This window comes from Diachasma alloeum, unplaced genomic scaffold, assembly GCF_001412515.2.
Source record: "Diachasma alloeum isolate Michigan unplaced genomic scaffold, Dall2.0 Dall_scaffold_00269, whole genome shotgun sequence".
Classification (NCBI taxonomy): domain Eukaryota; kingdom Metazoa; phylum Arthropoda; class Insecta; order Hymenoptera; family Braconidae; genus Diachasma; species Diachasma alloeum.
This window is the reverse complement of record NW_021680408.1, coordinates 1332879-1345974: the sequence shown is the minus strand read 5'-3', so window position 1 is coordinate 1345974 and position 13096 is coordinate 1332879. Positions and strand designations below refer to the sequence as shown.

The 13096-nt window shown below is 36.3% G+C and overlaps 1 protein-coding gene across 1 annotated transcript in view; it reads right to left on the bottom strand.

The window, feature by feature from the left end:
* Positions 1-4721: 4721 nt before the first annotated feature.
* Positions 4722-13096, bottom strand: part of LOC107037638 (homeobox protein OTX1 B) — a 74736-nt gene continuing 66361 nt past the window's right edge. Inside the window, exon 5 of the mRNA XM_015256283.1 lies at positions 4722-7169. Coding sequence (XP_015111769.1) covers positions 6456-7169 — 714 coding nt within the window. The 3' untranslated portion in view covers positions 4722-6455. The remainder of the gene's footprint in view (positions 7170-13096) is intronic.

Sequence of the window (13096 nt, the reverse complement as noted above, 5' to 3'; positions counted from 1 at the left end):
GAAGTCCGACCCAACATCCGCTTCTTCTGGGGAGCATTTTGAGAAATTGATTGGCCGTATAATTTTCTTTCGCATGAATCTTCCCGGAGTATCAATTTCCCCTGAGAAATTCTCGCTTCAATCTTTTTTTCTCTCGCTTCTTCAAAAAATCTCTTGACTTTCTTTGGAGTACATTAAGGGGCAATGACTCTTAAAAAATGTTTACGTTCGACAAGACCCGAAAGATCAAAGTGGCGCACCCCAATTGCAGCAAGTCGGCAGTCTCTGATTTTAAAATTCGTTCAATTCAATTCACTGATTCGATTTGAATTTTCACATCCTCTCTTTTGAGGGCGCGACGCCAGTTAACTATCAGCTTCCACTGAGCAATTGCGATAATCTATTTGAAGAAATCAAAGGCCGAGTGATTCGTAAATTGTGAAAAAGTGGAGATCAATTGCACGATGATGGGACGGGGGAAACTGATGAAATTCAATTTGTGCAACTGGAGATTGCAAATGGGAAGGTAGGTTGGAGCTTAACCTTGTGACACAGTGATGGGCACACTTTACTGGTGGTGAGGATGGACAAATGTCTGCGCGCATGAGCTTACGTTCTCCAGAAGCTGCCGAGAGTTGTTGTAATGAGATCCGGCTAAGTGCAAGCCGATTTTAACTCTTGGGGTTTTACTTGGCCAAGTTCAAGGTCGTGGTATCGGTCCAATCCGCTGTGATTTAGGGGTGTCAATGAGGCTGATGAACATCCGCCGGATTAACTTGAATTTGACTGATGATTTCAGCAATGGAAATGGCACATTCTTGTCTTTTATACACTGTTAGAAAATTACTCGTGAAATTTCAAGTGAAAAATCTTGAAATTTTTAACAACGACAGTTACATGAAATTTAACACATGAAATTCATGAAAACACATGAATTTACAACAATTCACATGACAATTTAACACATGAATTTTACATGAAATTCTTTATTGATGAATCGGTTAATTTTTTTGAATATTCACGCGGGTAGCGTACGGCTCCGGCGGTCGTCCAAGCTAAGCAGCGTTTAGTCTGCCCAGTACTTGGATGGGTGAGACCTCCTGTGCCCATCGAGTCAGTGTGACCGATAGCCACAATAGAATCCCTGCAATATCGGCCGGCTGCACGACTGAGATTTTCCATGGTTTCCCTAGCAGTCCTTGTCCGAATGGGTGCAGTTGGGGAAAAGAAAAACTATCATTATATTTTACTGAAAAGAATTATTATTATTTTAAATAATTGATTTTCCAGTTTCATAATTATTACATTTTATTATTATTATCATTATTATTATCATTATTCTTATTATTCTTATTATTATTATTATTATTATTATTATTATTATTATTATTATTATTATAGGTATATATATATACTACTGTATATCGCCACCGTCCTTCTAATGGCAAATATTATTAAAAACTATCATTATATTTTACTGAAAAGATAAAAAAGGGATGGGAACAAAATGTAAAGACCCGGGAAAGTACACATATGGATGAATAAAATAATTCAAGTAATTCTCGATTTTCAGGTCCATACACGGAGAGATAAATTCAATAAAAATTTCCTGCAAAAAACGTAAAAATTCAGCTTCGAAACGTAATCCGCGAGCGAAGTAAAATTCAATAAAAATTTCCTGCAAAAAACGTAAAAATTCAGCTTCGAAACGTAATCCGCGAGCGAAGTAAAATTCAATAAAAAGTGTGAGTCGGAACTGAAATTGTACGAATCGTTACGTAAATCCTACGATTTTTTTTTGGTCTTTCGTATACCCTTTCGCATTTTTATGATTTGTTCCCTTCCCACCCCCCCAACCTCTTGTACCGTATTCGCCGAGGGCCAAGGAAAAACCTCACTTGAGGGAAAAACCTTGACCAGGTACAGTCGTCCCTTGCGAGACTCCCACTGGGACAATCAATCTATGAAAATTAGAGCGTTAAAAAATCATTTTGCCGATGCTTATTTGGTCACTCAACTTTAACATTCTTCAAGTTGAAGAGTATCTTTGTAAATAGAGGATTTGGTCTACACGCACCCAAAAATTTCATAGGAAAATCGAACTTGATAGAAATTTTTATTGGATTTCTATACATTATTTTCTATAGAATTTTTTTAATTGAGCATTCCGAGCCCGACGGCCTGGCGCAGTGGGTAAGGTCCGTGCCTCACGTGCGCAAGGTTCCGAGTTCAAATTCCGGTTGGGTAGAGCGAGATCTAACCATTTAAAGTCTTGATCATCATCGCAATATACTCAAGCTATTCCAAGCGATTTAAAATAACAATAAAAAAAATTGAGCATTCCGATCAAAAAAATTTATAATCGATCTCCGATGCATGAAAAATCTCACTCCAATTGCCCGCGACTTTTAAAACTCATAGTAGTCTCCATGCACGAAAAAATTTAATAGAAAAAGTCAACAGAATTCAATTTTTCTATATAATTTTTTTTTTCATATATTTTCTATAGAAAAAACTTGGAGAATTTGAGCCGAGAAAATTCTATAGAAAATAGGTCAATAGAATAAGTTATATAGAAAAATTAAATTCTATTGACTTTTTCTATTGAATATTTTCTATTGAACAGTTCAATAGAATCGGCCAAAAACTAATAGAACAGTTCAATAAAAATTCAATAGAATTTTCTAACGAATTCGATAGGTTTTTCTATTAAATTTTTCCATCCGTGTCCCCTTAAATTCAAATCGACAACATTGGAAATCCACACCCCCCCGTAACTGAAGCTCCAAAAAATTTCAAACACGAAGAACAAAAATTATTTGATATTCATCGATGATTAATCGTTCTTCTCATAACTACCCCACGCGTATGAAGATGAATATGATGAGTATGATTCACCTTGTTAGACAACAATCCAAACAAAGAGACGTCCGAAATTCATCAGGATGATATAAACACACCAATTAGTGAAATAGAAGAGAATGGGATAGTCGAGGAGGGCCAAGTTTGGGGGAAGTTCCCCTTGGGCCACCTGCATGGAGCTAATGAACGGGAGTAAAGCGGCAGTAGATAAAATCACTGGAGTCAGGGACCAATCAGATAATCCCACCTTTTGAAAGAAATCGGATTCAATGACTCGAATCTCGTTCATAATCCATTCTAAAGAAGCATTTACATTTTTCATTTCAATAAAATCCTCTATGAAATGTTGAATTCCTCACATGATTCAACAAAATTCATCGAAACCGCTGCGAAAATCCATCGATAAATTCCCCTCAATCCATATTTCATTTCTGAATGAATGAAACTGTGTGTCATATCAATTAACTTACAAACAGACACTCAATACGGATATCTATGGATTTTTTTCTTCGTTTTCTCTCTATATTATAAAATTTTAAATCGACTTGTGGTGATGAAAATTTGGTACTCGAAATGAAAACTCCACAGCTAAGGGTCACGAGGGTCAAAACCAGGGTCAAGAGGTTCAGAATCAGGGCCATGGGGGTGGTCAGAATAAGCATCGCGAGGGTCAAAATAAGGGTCACGAGGATCAGAATGAGGGCCGTAAGGGTCAAGAAGTTCAGTATTAAGATCATGAGAATCAGAATGAGTGTCACGAGGATCAGAATAAACGTCACAAGGCTCAAAATAATGGTCATGATGGTCAGAATAAGGTTTGGAATCAGGGTTATAAGGGCCGTAAGGGTCAAGAGGTTTAGAATCAGAGTCATAAGGGCCGTAAGGGTCAAGAGGTTCAGAATCAGGATCATAAGAGCCGTAAGGGTCAAGAGGTTCAGAATCAGGGTCAAAATAAGCGTCATGAAGGTCAAAATAAGGCCCTCAAAGGGCAGAATAAGGGTCACGAGGGTCAGATCAAGAGTCGCAAGGGTCAGATTAAAGGTCACAATGGGGTTATATGGGGGTTGGCGCGCGGAGCGACCAGGGGGCGTATAGCTCCCTAGTTATTAAGTAAAATCTTCTAAACGTGAGAGTAATTTGTGGCGAAACTGTAAAATTTACCCTGCATTCAATCAAAAATTACCCCACTGAACATGAACGATTGTTCAATATTGTGTATAATTTTTCTGTAACGGAGAATGATTTTTTACCGAACGAATCGTGAAATATCCTCCACAAACCGGTATTTTTTCATTGAACATATTTCGCCCAGCGATTACCTTTCGTACAGTAAAATTTGCCACGATTTTCTCAGTAATTTTTATCTAGCTTTTGTCTCGTGTGAATAATTCAATCATTTTTTTATTAAAAAAATGGTAGGAATCCCTATTATGGATCATCAATGACAACCTATGCTGATTTTCGCCAACACCAGCATCCCCCACATCAAAAGACTCAATTACCAAAATTGATAGCTCCCGGCGATGCCAAAAACACCCCATCAGTTTGATTAAGTTACGTAAATATCACAGTGGGACACAATTACCTTGTGACTTACCTGGAAATGTCTCCCGAGGCCATCCCAAATTCACCAGTTCAGGTTTCCATAATTCAATTGAACATGCCAACTCTGTGATGATGAAACGAAGCTATCCAATCAACCAAATTGTTTCAACAAAACCCTTCACTTTTGAATTGTTAAATTTTGTTGAAAACTTTGCAATTATCTCGTGAAATTTAATCACCTTTGATTGGGTAGGGGAATGTTGTCCAGAAGAATGACACGATGAATTAATGCAGGATAAAACCTCACTCAGTAAATTTATGATTATTCTCTTTTATTATCATTTTTTAACTCGTAAGAAGATATCTTTGTCTCTTTAATTTGTTCCTCTCACTCTACGCAACGGAAAAAATCGTTACGTATTATATTTTTACTGATATATTTATGTGAATACAGTTATGTACATTGGTGTCGAATTCTTATAATATAATTCTGCTCATTCCCAGTAAATTATTTCCGTTCTTTTATTACAAATTAAATGCTTAATGTCTGAAGTGCGCAGAGTATATCTTACTGAAAAATCCTCTCTCCCATGTCTCTACATCATCTTTACCGCTCTATTCTAAGTAATAGTTTCCTTTCTCAATTAATTATCATTTATATCTCTATTTGACGAATAATATACACATTTTAAGGATTCTGCATACATGAAATATACATTGAAGATTATATATTTTCTCATCCACTCTTCGCTCTCCTCACCAATTAATACTAATCATTTTAATTTCTCCTATTATCTAGTTTAATGTTAACATATGCAATTTGTATACAGTCTATTCCACAGTATTCATCACGAGAAGTATTCATATAATTCTTTACAAATAATAAAATTGATTTGATTTCATTAATTTTTGGATGACGGAAAAGATGAATATTCCTTTGTACTCATGCTGAGAAGATCTAGAGATATCTGACGTCAAAGAGTAAACAATGGTCAAATCTATGAAAGTAGAAGCCATCTGTCAATCTCATTAGTCAATGTTTTAGCATCTCCTCAACATCACTTTATCTCCGTACAGTTGGATTTTCATTCAACTCAATCCACAATAGTAAAATTATATTTACAAACTTGCTGGAAAATATTCGGCAATCAGCCATTTTGAACATTGACAACAATCAATGGAATAACGACGACAATACAAATAACAATTGTGCAAATGCTCTTGTTATTTCCCTTGTAAATACATCATGTTCATTTGAAAAATTATGAACAGTCTCGTACAAGTTACGGGCGGATGAGGGTATCATATATGTGCACATATATAATCGGTATATATACATATACATACATAACACATGTTGAAGTTTAATAACCAATTATTCAAAGCCTAGAGAATCGAATAATTATCTTAAAATTCTTCTATTCGTCGTAAATTCCATCAAGGGCCGAAACCACGCGACTCGTTTTTCTGTTCCTGCGAGTTAATCCTGATAACGATCAAACTCTGAAGTAATTTGAGAATTGATTGCGGTTCGAGATCTATTCAAAACTCCCTCAAATCCCGAAAGGATGAGAAATTTCACAAATTTCTCGAAACCCATCATAAATCGAAAAGCTAATTCCATTGTATTCGAACTTCATCATTTTTGCCGAAATGATGGGCAGTCTTACTTCCTGGCAAATCAGTTTTCCGCTTTATGAACAGGTTCCCCCACCTCAGCTGCCTAGAATTTGGAGGCCCACAGTGTCGATTCAATTATATCTAAAACGATGTGAAAACAATCACGAAGAAAGCATGAAATTGAAAGTAATCTGTCGGTGCCCAATGATCAATTGCCTGTAGATGACAGACGGAGTTGGGCCATCTCCATAACCCAAATGAAGTCCTCATCGTCGCCATTTACACGAATTGCATTGTCCCGCTAGATAAAACAAATATTTAAACGTAATTTCTTTCCTCTAATCGACTAGTCATTACTCCATCATTGTCCTTCGATTGATACTTGATTTTCCATGGACCGGCATAAGTCTTCTGCGCTCCTGCAGAGCTTCCGTCAAGTCCATCGGCCGCTAAACCATTGCCTGATACTTCTGCTCAGGTAGTATGTAAGTTTCCGATGAATCAGTGGGTGACGATGTCGTCATATCGTTGACCGAGGCAGCATTGAGATGATGATGGCCAGTTAAGTGTGACATTGACGATGTTAACGTCATGTTGTGGTGATACTGTCCGTGATGGTGATGATGGTAATTGCTCTGGGGACTGTGATGCATGTGAGACAGTTGGGTCTGATAGTAATCACTGGACGTGTAAGGATTCTGATAGCTGTTGTATGTTTGGCCCGGGTAACATTGGCTATTTACGGATCCAGGAGAGGCTGAACTCCAGGGAAAACCGTAATCGCTGTGATGAATTTGATTCATTGGAGGTGGATAGGAGGATGGCGGCAGTTGACTCGAACCCGGTGTCAATGGTGGTGATGGGGTGGTCAGTGCTGAACTGGCACCACTGCCACCAGTCGGTGTGGCACCGAGTCTTGGATATGCTGTATTCGTTGCTACTAATGGGGAGTTTGAGCCCGTTGTTTCCTTGCCACGGGGCGATGATACTGGTGACGAACGACGGCTTGGGGTTGCTGAATTATTTGTTAACTTACTCGTTATGCTCTGGGGCTGACTCGATCTTGGTGATGCTTTTGGCGGCGAGGTTTGGGGCTGCTGCTGACCCTGCTGCTGTTGCTGCAACTGCTGTCTGCACTTTGCCCGGCGATTCTTGAACCAGACCTTTAATCACAGAAGATTTTGCCACGTTAAGACTTTTTCTCATGCCAAAAATACATGGTACAGCCAACAATTTACACAGCGTAGTTTTAATTTGTATCTAGGGTTTTGAAATGAAATTCGTCCCGATGAGAAATGCAAATAAATACGAATTCAAAATTGGCTGTGATAGACCGCAAAATGGCAGAGGATAAGGCATTTTATTATTACCAGTGTGATGATTTGGACAACTATGAGTCGTTGGCAATTAGAGTATATAACTGGTCCAACAGATTTATCGAGAAAACTGGATTAATTCATCATCTATTACAAAAAGCAATTGAAATCAACAAGAAAATTGAGTCGGACTCCATTAGGTAAATAACTTCAAGGTGGTGAGTGGGTCAAATTTTGACCTTTGTGGGGTTCATAGCAGCTGAGTCCCCGTCGCGAACCCTGGGTAATGTTGAGTGCTGGTGAAGCTTAATAGTTGATACTACCTCATAATTGAAATTTTAAAAAACTTCTTTTACAAGGAAAAGCGTAGAATGGGAGGTTCCATACATCTAGAGTTGAGCACTAAAGTTCATGAATAGCCTGAACGTGCATTCTATGTATTCCGTTTACGAACTTTAGTGCTCGACTGCACATGAGCATACACGTTACTAAGTGTAAGAGCTCAAGGAGGTTAAATTCATTTATAGCAGCCAGTTTCCGACACAATACTTCCAAAAATACTTCCAAATACTTCAAAATCACATATAAAAACTAAATATTTACCTATCAGTATCCCGAAAAAATTGGAGTTGCGATATTAGCTAATTACCGATTCGTTCATTCATGTTTCATAGAATGCTATTCAATTCTCTTTTGTTTGTCAGACGGGCTTCATGAAAATTCGACGCAAGAGGATTGTTCTCGTGAAAACCGCCTTGCTTTCTCCATTCGTTCGAGATATCCGTCATGCACTGATAGAAAGGATTAGTGATCGTTAAAAAATGGATTTGGTTGGAGGCTACACTGATAGAAAAAATCTCTGACACGACAGAAGTGGTTTCTTGAGACAAGAGAATGGGGTTTTGACCATGAATCTCTTGATACAAGAGATTCTTAGTTTTACCTAATTGAAGTATATTCTGAGAGGAAGATGTGTGCCCTCAGGACCGATTTACTTGATTGGAAACCCTATCACCTCTGTCGAAAATCATGAAAAACAGAATTATCTATAGCGAAAAGTACGAATTCTTCACACAAGAGAATAGAAACTTCATCAGATTGATATTAAATGTAAGCAAGATTACTTTCCGCCAAGAGATTCTTGCCAGCGAGTCTGATCTAATATGGAAAGCATTATGATGCACGCGAAACTTCCTGCTCTTTCCGTCCAATATTTAATACTTTATGCCAAGTTCCCCTATTTCTTTGATCCAAAGTCATGAAGAATTCATTCAGTTAAAACGGCGCGAATGATGTAGTTTCTTGAGCCAAGAACTTGTACTCTACGTGTCAGAGATTTTTTCTATCAGTGTAGGGTCTATTCGGTCTTATCAAATGTTCATTCAGTAATAGTTAACAAATGCATATTTGAGGAGCCGTCTTTGACTCGACTTTCACCTTTCAAGTGAACCATTCGTTAACTATTAACGAATATTTATTTGGTCATATTCAACTCTATCATTCATTAATAGTTAACGAATCTCGTTTGCAATAAATGAATCATTCTATCAGTGTGTTCGAGTTCTCATTTTTCATTCGAAATATTGCAAAAGGGTTGCAGGTGGTTGCAATAATTCTTCGATGAAAACCAAACAATTTTCTCTTCAGGAAAAAATCAGGAAATAGGTCTGCACCGATGGAGAAAATGTAGGGGGAGTTGAACATAATCATAACGTTACATTAGATCTCAAAGATGGTACTGAAGGGAGGTAACGTAAAAATTGAATGAATGGATGGTGATAAAAGGAGTTAAAGACTGCCGCGATGGGCTCTCCCCTGGTATAAAAGAAATTCAACACAACCTCACGGTGGTGTTAGTGTAACAACAAACAGACGTTGCACTCCCCTCTGGTTTTTCACCATTGGGCGGGCGGGAATATCTATGTGGGACGCTAAATCCACTCTCCTTTATTCATGTACACAGGGCATGAAGAAGGAAAAAGAAGCATCACCCCCCCCCCTTTTTTTTTTCTCTTTCTCTGTTCACATTCTACCCCCTGACGTAGGTCCTATGTATATGTATGCCGCAATCATGTACACCAAGAAACGCACCACTGTATTTCCCCTAGGGTATAATCCCTGCGCAATACAATGTGACCAAAGGGGCGATGTCATGAATCTATGGTACCTTCAAAAACCGGATCTATAAATTATTATTGTTATTTAGATTATTGTCGTAAAATAAATCTTTAGAATGTGAAAATGGGGAATTGATGATTTCACGTTTGAAAAAATTTATGAAAAATATCTAGCGAATTTTGAATTTAAAAAATTTGATTGATAAATTTCACAGTTTATGTTGTCACGTTGTTTTTCAATGGAAAATATTCTATATCAAAAATCAATAGAATTGGAGATTTTTTCTATAAGTTATTTTATTGAGATATTTTCTACAGAAAATCCTCGGCGAAAATTGTTTGAGTTTTGGGTGATTTTTTGAATGAAAAGAAGAGAAAAATAGAGAGGAAAAAGCGCAATTTCATGCCGAGGAATTCCTGTGGAAAATGTCTCAAGATGAAATTTTGTATAGAAAGATGAAATTCTACAGATTTTTTTCTACAAAATGGTTTTTATTGGACATTTCACCCATTTAATTTTCAGTGATATTTTCAATATTTCTCTTGGAACTTCCTATTAGTTAATGGTGGTGGTTAATGAAAAATACTCTACAGAAAAAATCAATAGTGTTCAATTCTTGTAGACAAGTTATTCTATTGAGATATTTGTTATAGAAATTCATTGGCTTAAATTCTTCAAGTTTATTTGTTTAATTTTTTTTCAATTCAAAAGAGGAAAAAAGCTTGGAAAATTCATGTGGAGGAATTCCTATAGAATAAGTGTCAATAGAAAATTTTGCATAGAAATATGGAATTCTATAGATATTTTCTATAAAATAGTTTCTATTAGACATTTTCTATTGAAAAAAGGCTCAGTAAAACTAATAGAATTTTCTATCGAACACCTTGAGTTTTTCTATAAAATTTTGCGTCCACGTTGGACAGGATTTTCATAAAATATCGATCATCAGAGCTGGTTTTTTTAAAGGAAAGATCGATCACGCGATGTTTTTTTCTATTAATATTTATCAATTGTTATTATAGCGGAAATATTGAAAGCCAAAATCTGCAACGCTCATCCCCACGCGGCCTAAAAAAACAGACCGCCTGCAGGGCGGATATATCTTCACCCCATGTTAGTATAGTCTCCAACTTATCGTGTTCGCACCCTTCATTTATAGTGAGGTGCAAATTGTCATCACCATCTGGTTTATATCGCCCGATAACCGATCTTTCGTATATCGATATCATCGCTGCATATTTGATACAAATGATGTATTTATTGTGGTTTTTTGTTTCTATTTTACGCACAGAACAACCTAAACGTCAATTACATTTTGCTAAGCGTACGCTATTTGAAATTTTTGAAAATTTCATGGAAGATATTATAGTAAATCTCATGAGAGTGACATTGAATCGGATTTAGGGAAAAAATGGTTATGAAATTTCAAGTTTTAAGTAGAATTCACGGAAATTCATGAGTTTTCAGTGGGAGTGAGATGGAAATTTCACAACTTGATTGAATTTTCAGTGGAAAATGAACACGGAAAAAAAATATACTCGAATTGATTCAAGTATATTTTATACTCAATTCAAGAATATTTTTTTTCCGTGAATATTCGGAAACAAAATGACATGAATTTCCAATTTTTCCCTGAATTTTCCTGATTTTTCTGAATTTTCACACAACAATTGAACTGAAAAATCGAGTATTTTATTGATTTCCAGATCATTTAAACAGGAAATCAATGGAATATTTGATTTTCAATAACAAGATTTCCTGAAATGTCAGTGGGTCTTGAACACGATAAAAATTTCCGGGATTCGGCACGAAAAATTCAGACGCAAATTTTTAACATTGTAATTTACAGTTTGATAAACGTAATTTACGCTTAATACCAAGATGATGTCTGGTGACTTGTTTCCGTCATGAAAATGAAAAATCGGAATTTAGGCTTCAAAAAGGCGCATTTTACGGTCACTGAGCGCAGTTAACGCTGAAGAAATTACGATGTAAAATACGATCTTAATAGAAACGTATTTTACGATTTATTTATGCGTAATTTACAAAAACAAACACCTTATTTTACGCTCGAAATAACTTTTTTCCTTCGTCATTAATTATGGATAAGTAAACGTAATATACGGAAATATCATGGTAATTTACGAATACGAAACCGCAAATTATGTTTATGTAACCGTAACTTACAGCGCTTTTGAGCGTAATTTATGAATAAGTGATCATACACGGAGAGAAAAGCTGAATGGAAATTACCTAGAAAACCGTGTCAAATTTTACTGCGCGACAGGTAATCGTGAAGCGAAGTGTAATTCAATGAAAAAATACCTGTTTGTGGAGGATATTTTACGATTTGTTCGGTGAAAACAAACACACCTATGGATGCAAAAATTATCCTCTTGTACAATAAAATTTCCCACACCAGTAAGGTATGTATTGCTTTGCACCCACACTGTTAGAAATTTTTAGAAAACTAAGCAAAAGTAGCACTTCAATTCGCAATGTTGTGAGCCAACGGAGAAAAAGTCACTAATCGTCTCGCACTTTTTCCCCGATATACGTCAAGAAAATTATTTATTTAATTACTAGAGAAGAATTATTTACTTATTTACTTATTGTAAACAGAATCTGAAGTTCTGTTTACAATAAGAAAATAGTTGAGGCAGTTTTGGTGAACGAAATTTCAATGGTAATTTCAACTACAAGGGAATTGTCAAAAAAAAAAAAATAGTTACGGTAACAATAAACATTGTAGATTCAACTATTACATTAAAATGAAAAATTACATCATAACGGTGATGACAATATTTGACATGGTAAATCGAACGATGAATCCTAGTTTAATCTACAAAGTTTATTGTTACTGCAAATATAATTTCTTTGACAATTCCCTTGTAGTTAAAATTACCATTGAAATTTTTCTCCATCGAACAACTTCCACGAACAACTTATGGATTAACAAGGTATTTAATAAGTTTCTTTATAATTTATACAATTGTGTTTTGCAATTTTGTTGAAATATTATTACAATAGAACTGTTTGATTTTGTTTTGGTTATACAGAATAAATTATTGCCCTGATGAAGGACACCTCGTGTGTCCGAAACGTTGGCAGAAATGGAAATCTTTTGGGATCTTCTGTTTTTTTATAAATTCGAGTGATTATTAAAATCGTTTTAATGGCCATTACTGGCTAAGAAGTTGGAGTTTTCTGGAAAGATTAAGAACGGTTGAATGAATTTGTGAATAACACTGAGAGAAAAATATAATGAATTATATCTGCGGGAATGTAACTCATTACTTGAAAAAACTAGTACAAATAGTAAAAATTGAATTCAAAAAAATCGAAAAAAGCAAAAAGCGGGGGGGGGGCGCTGTATATATGTGTACAGACAATAATTTTTTTTGTTCGATGAAAAATGTCACACATGCCTCCCTTCCCGTGCAACTGGGATGGAAAATACACAGGACAGAAGCAGGAACACAGCTGCATCGCTTCTCGCCGCGTATATATCGCGGTCTGAAACCCTCCAGGAGAGAGGGAGGGTATATAGCACCGATGGGAGGGTTATAATCCACAAACAAATCGACTGTATGTCGTTCCTAACGTTTCAGTCTCGCTGTTTTTTCCTCGTCCCCCCCCCCCCCCCCCCCTCCCCC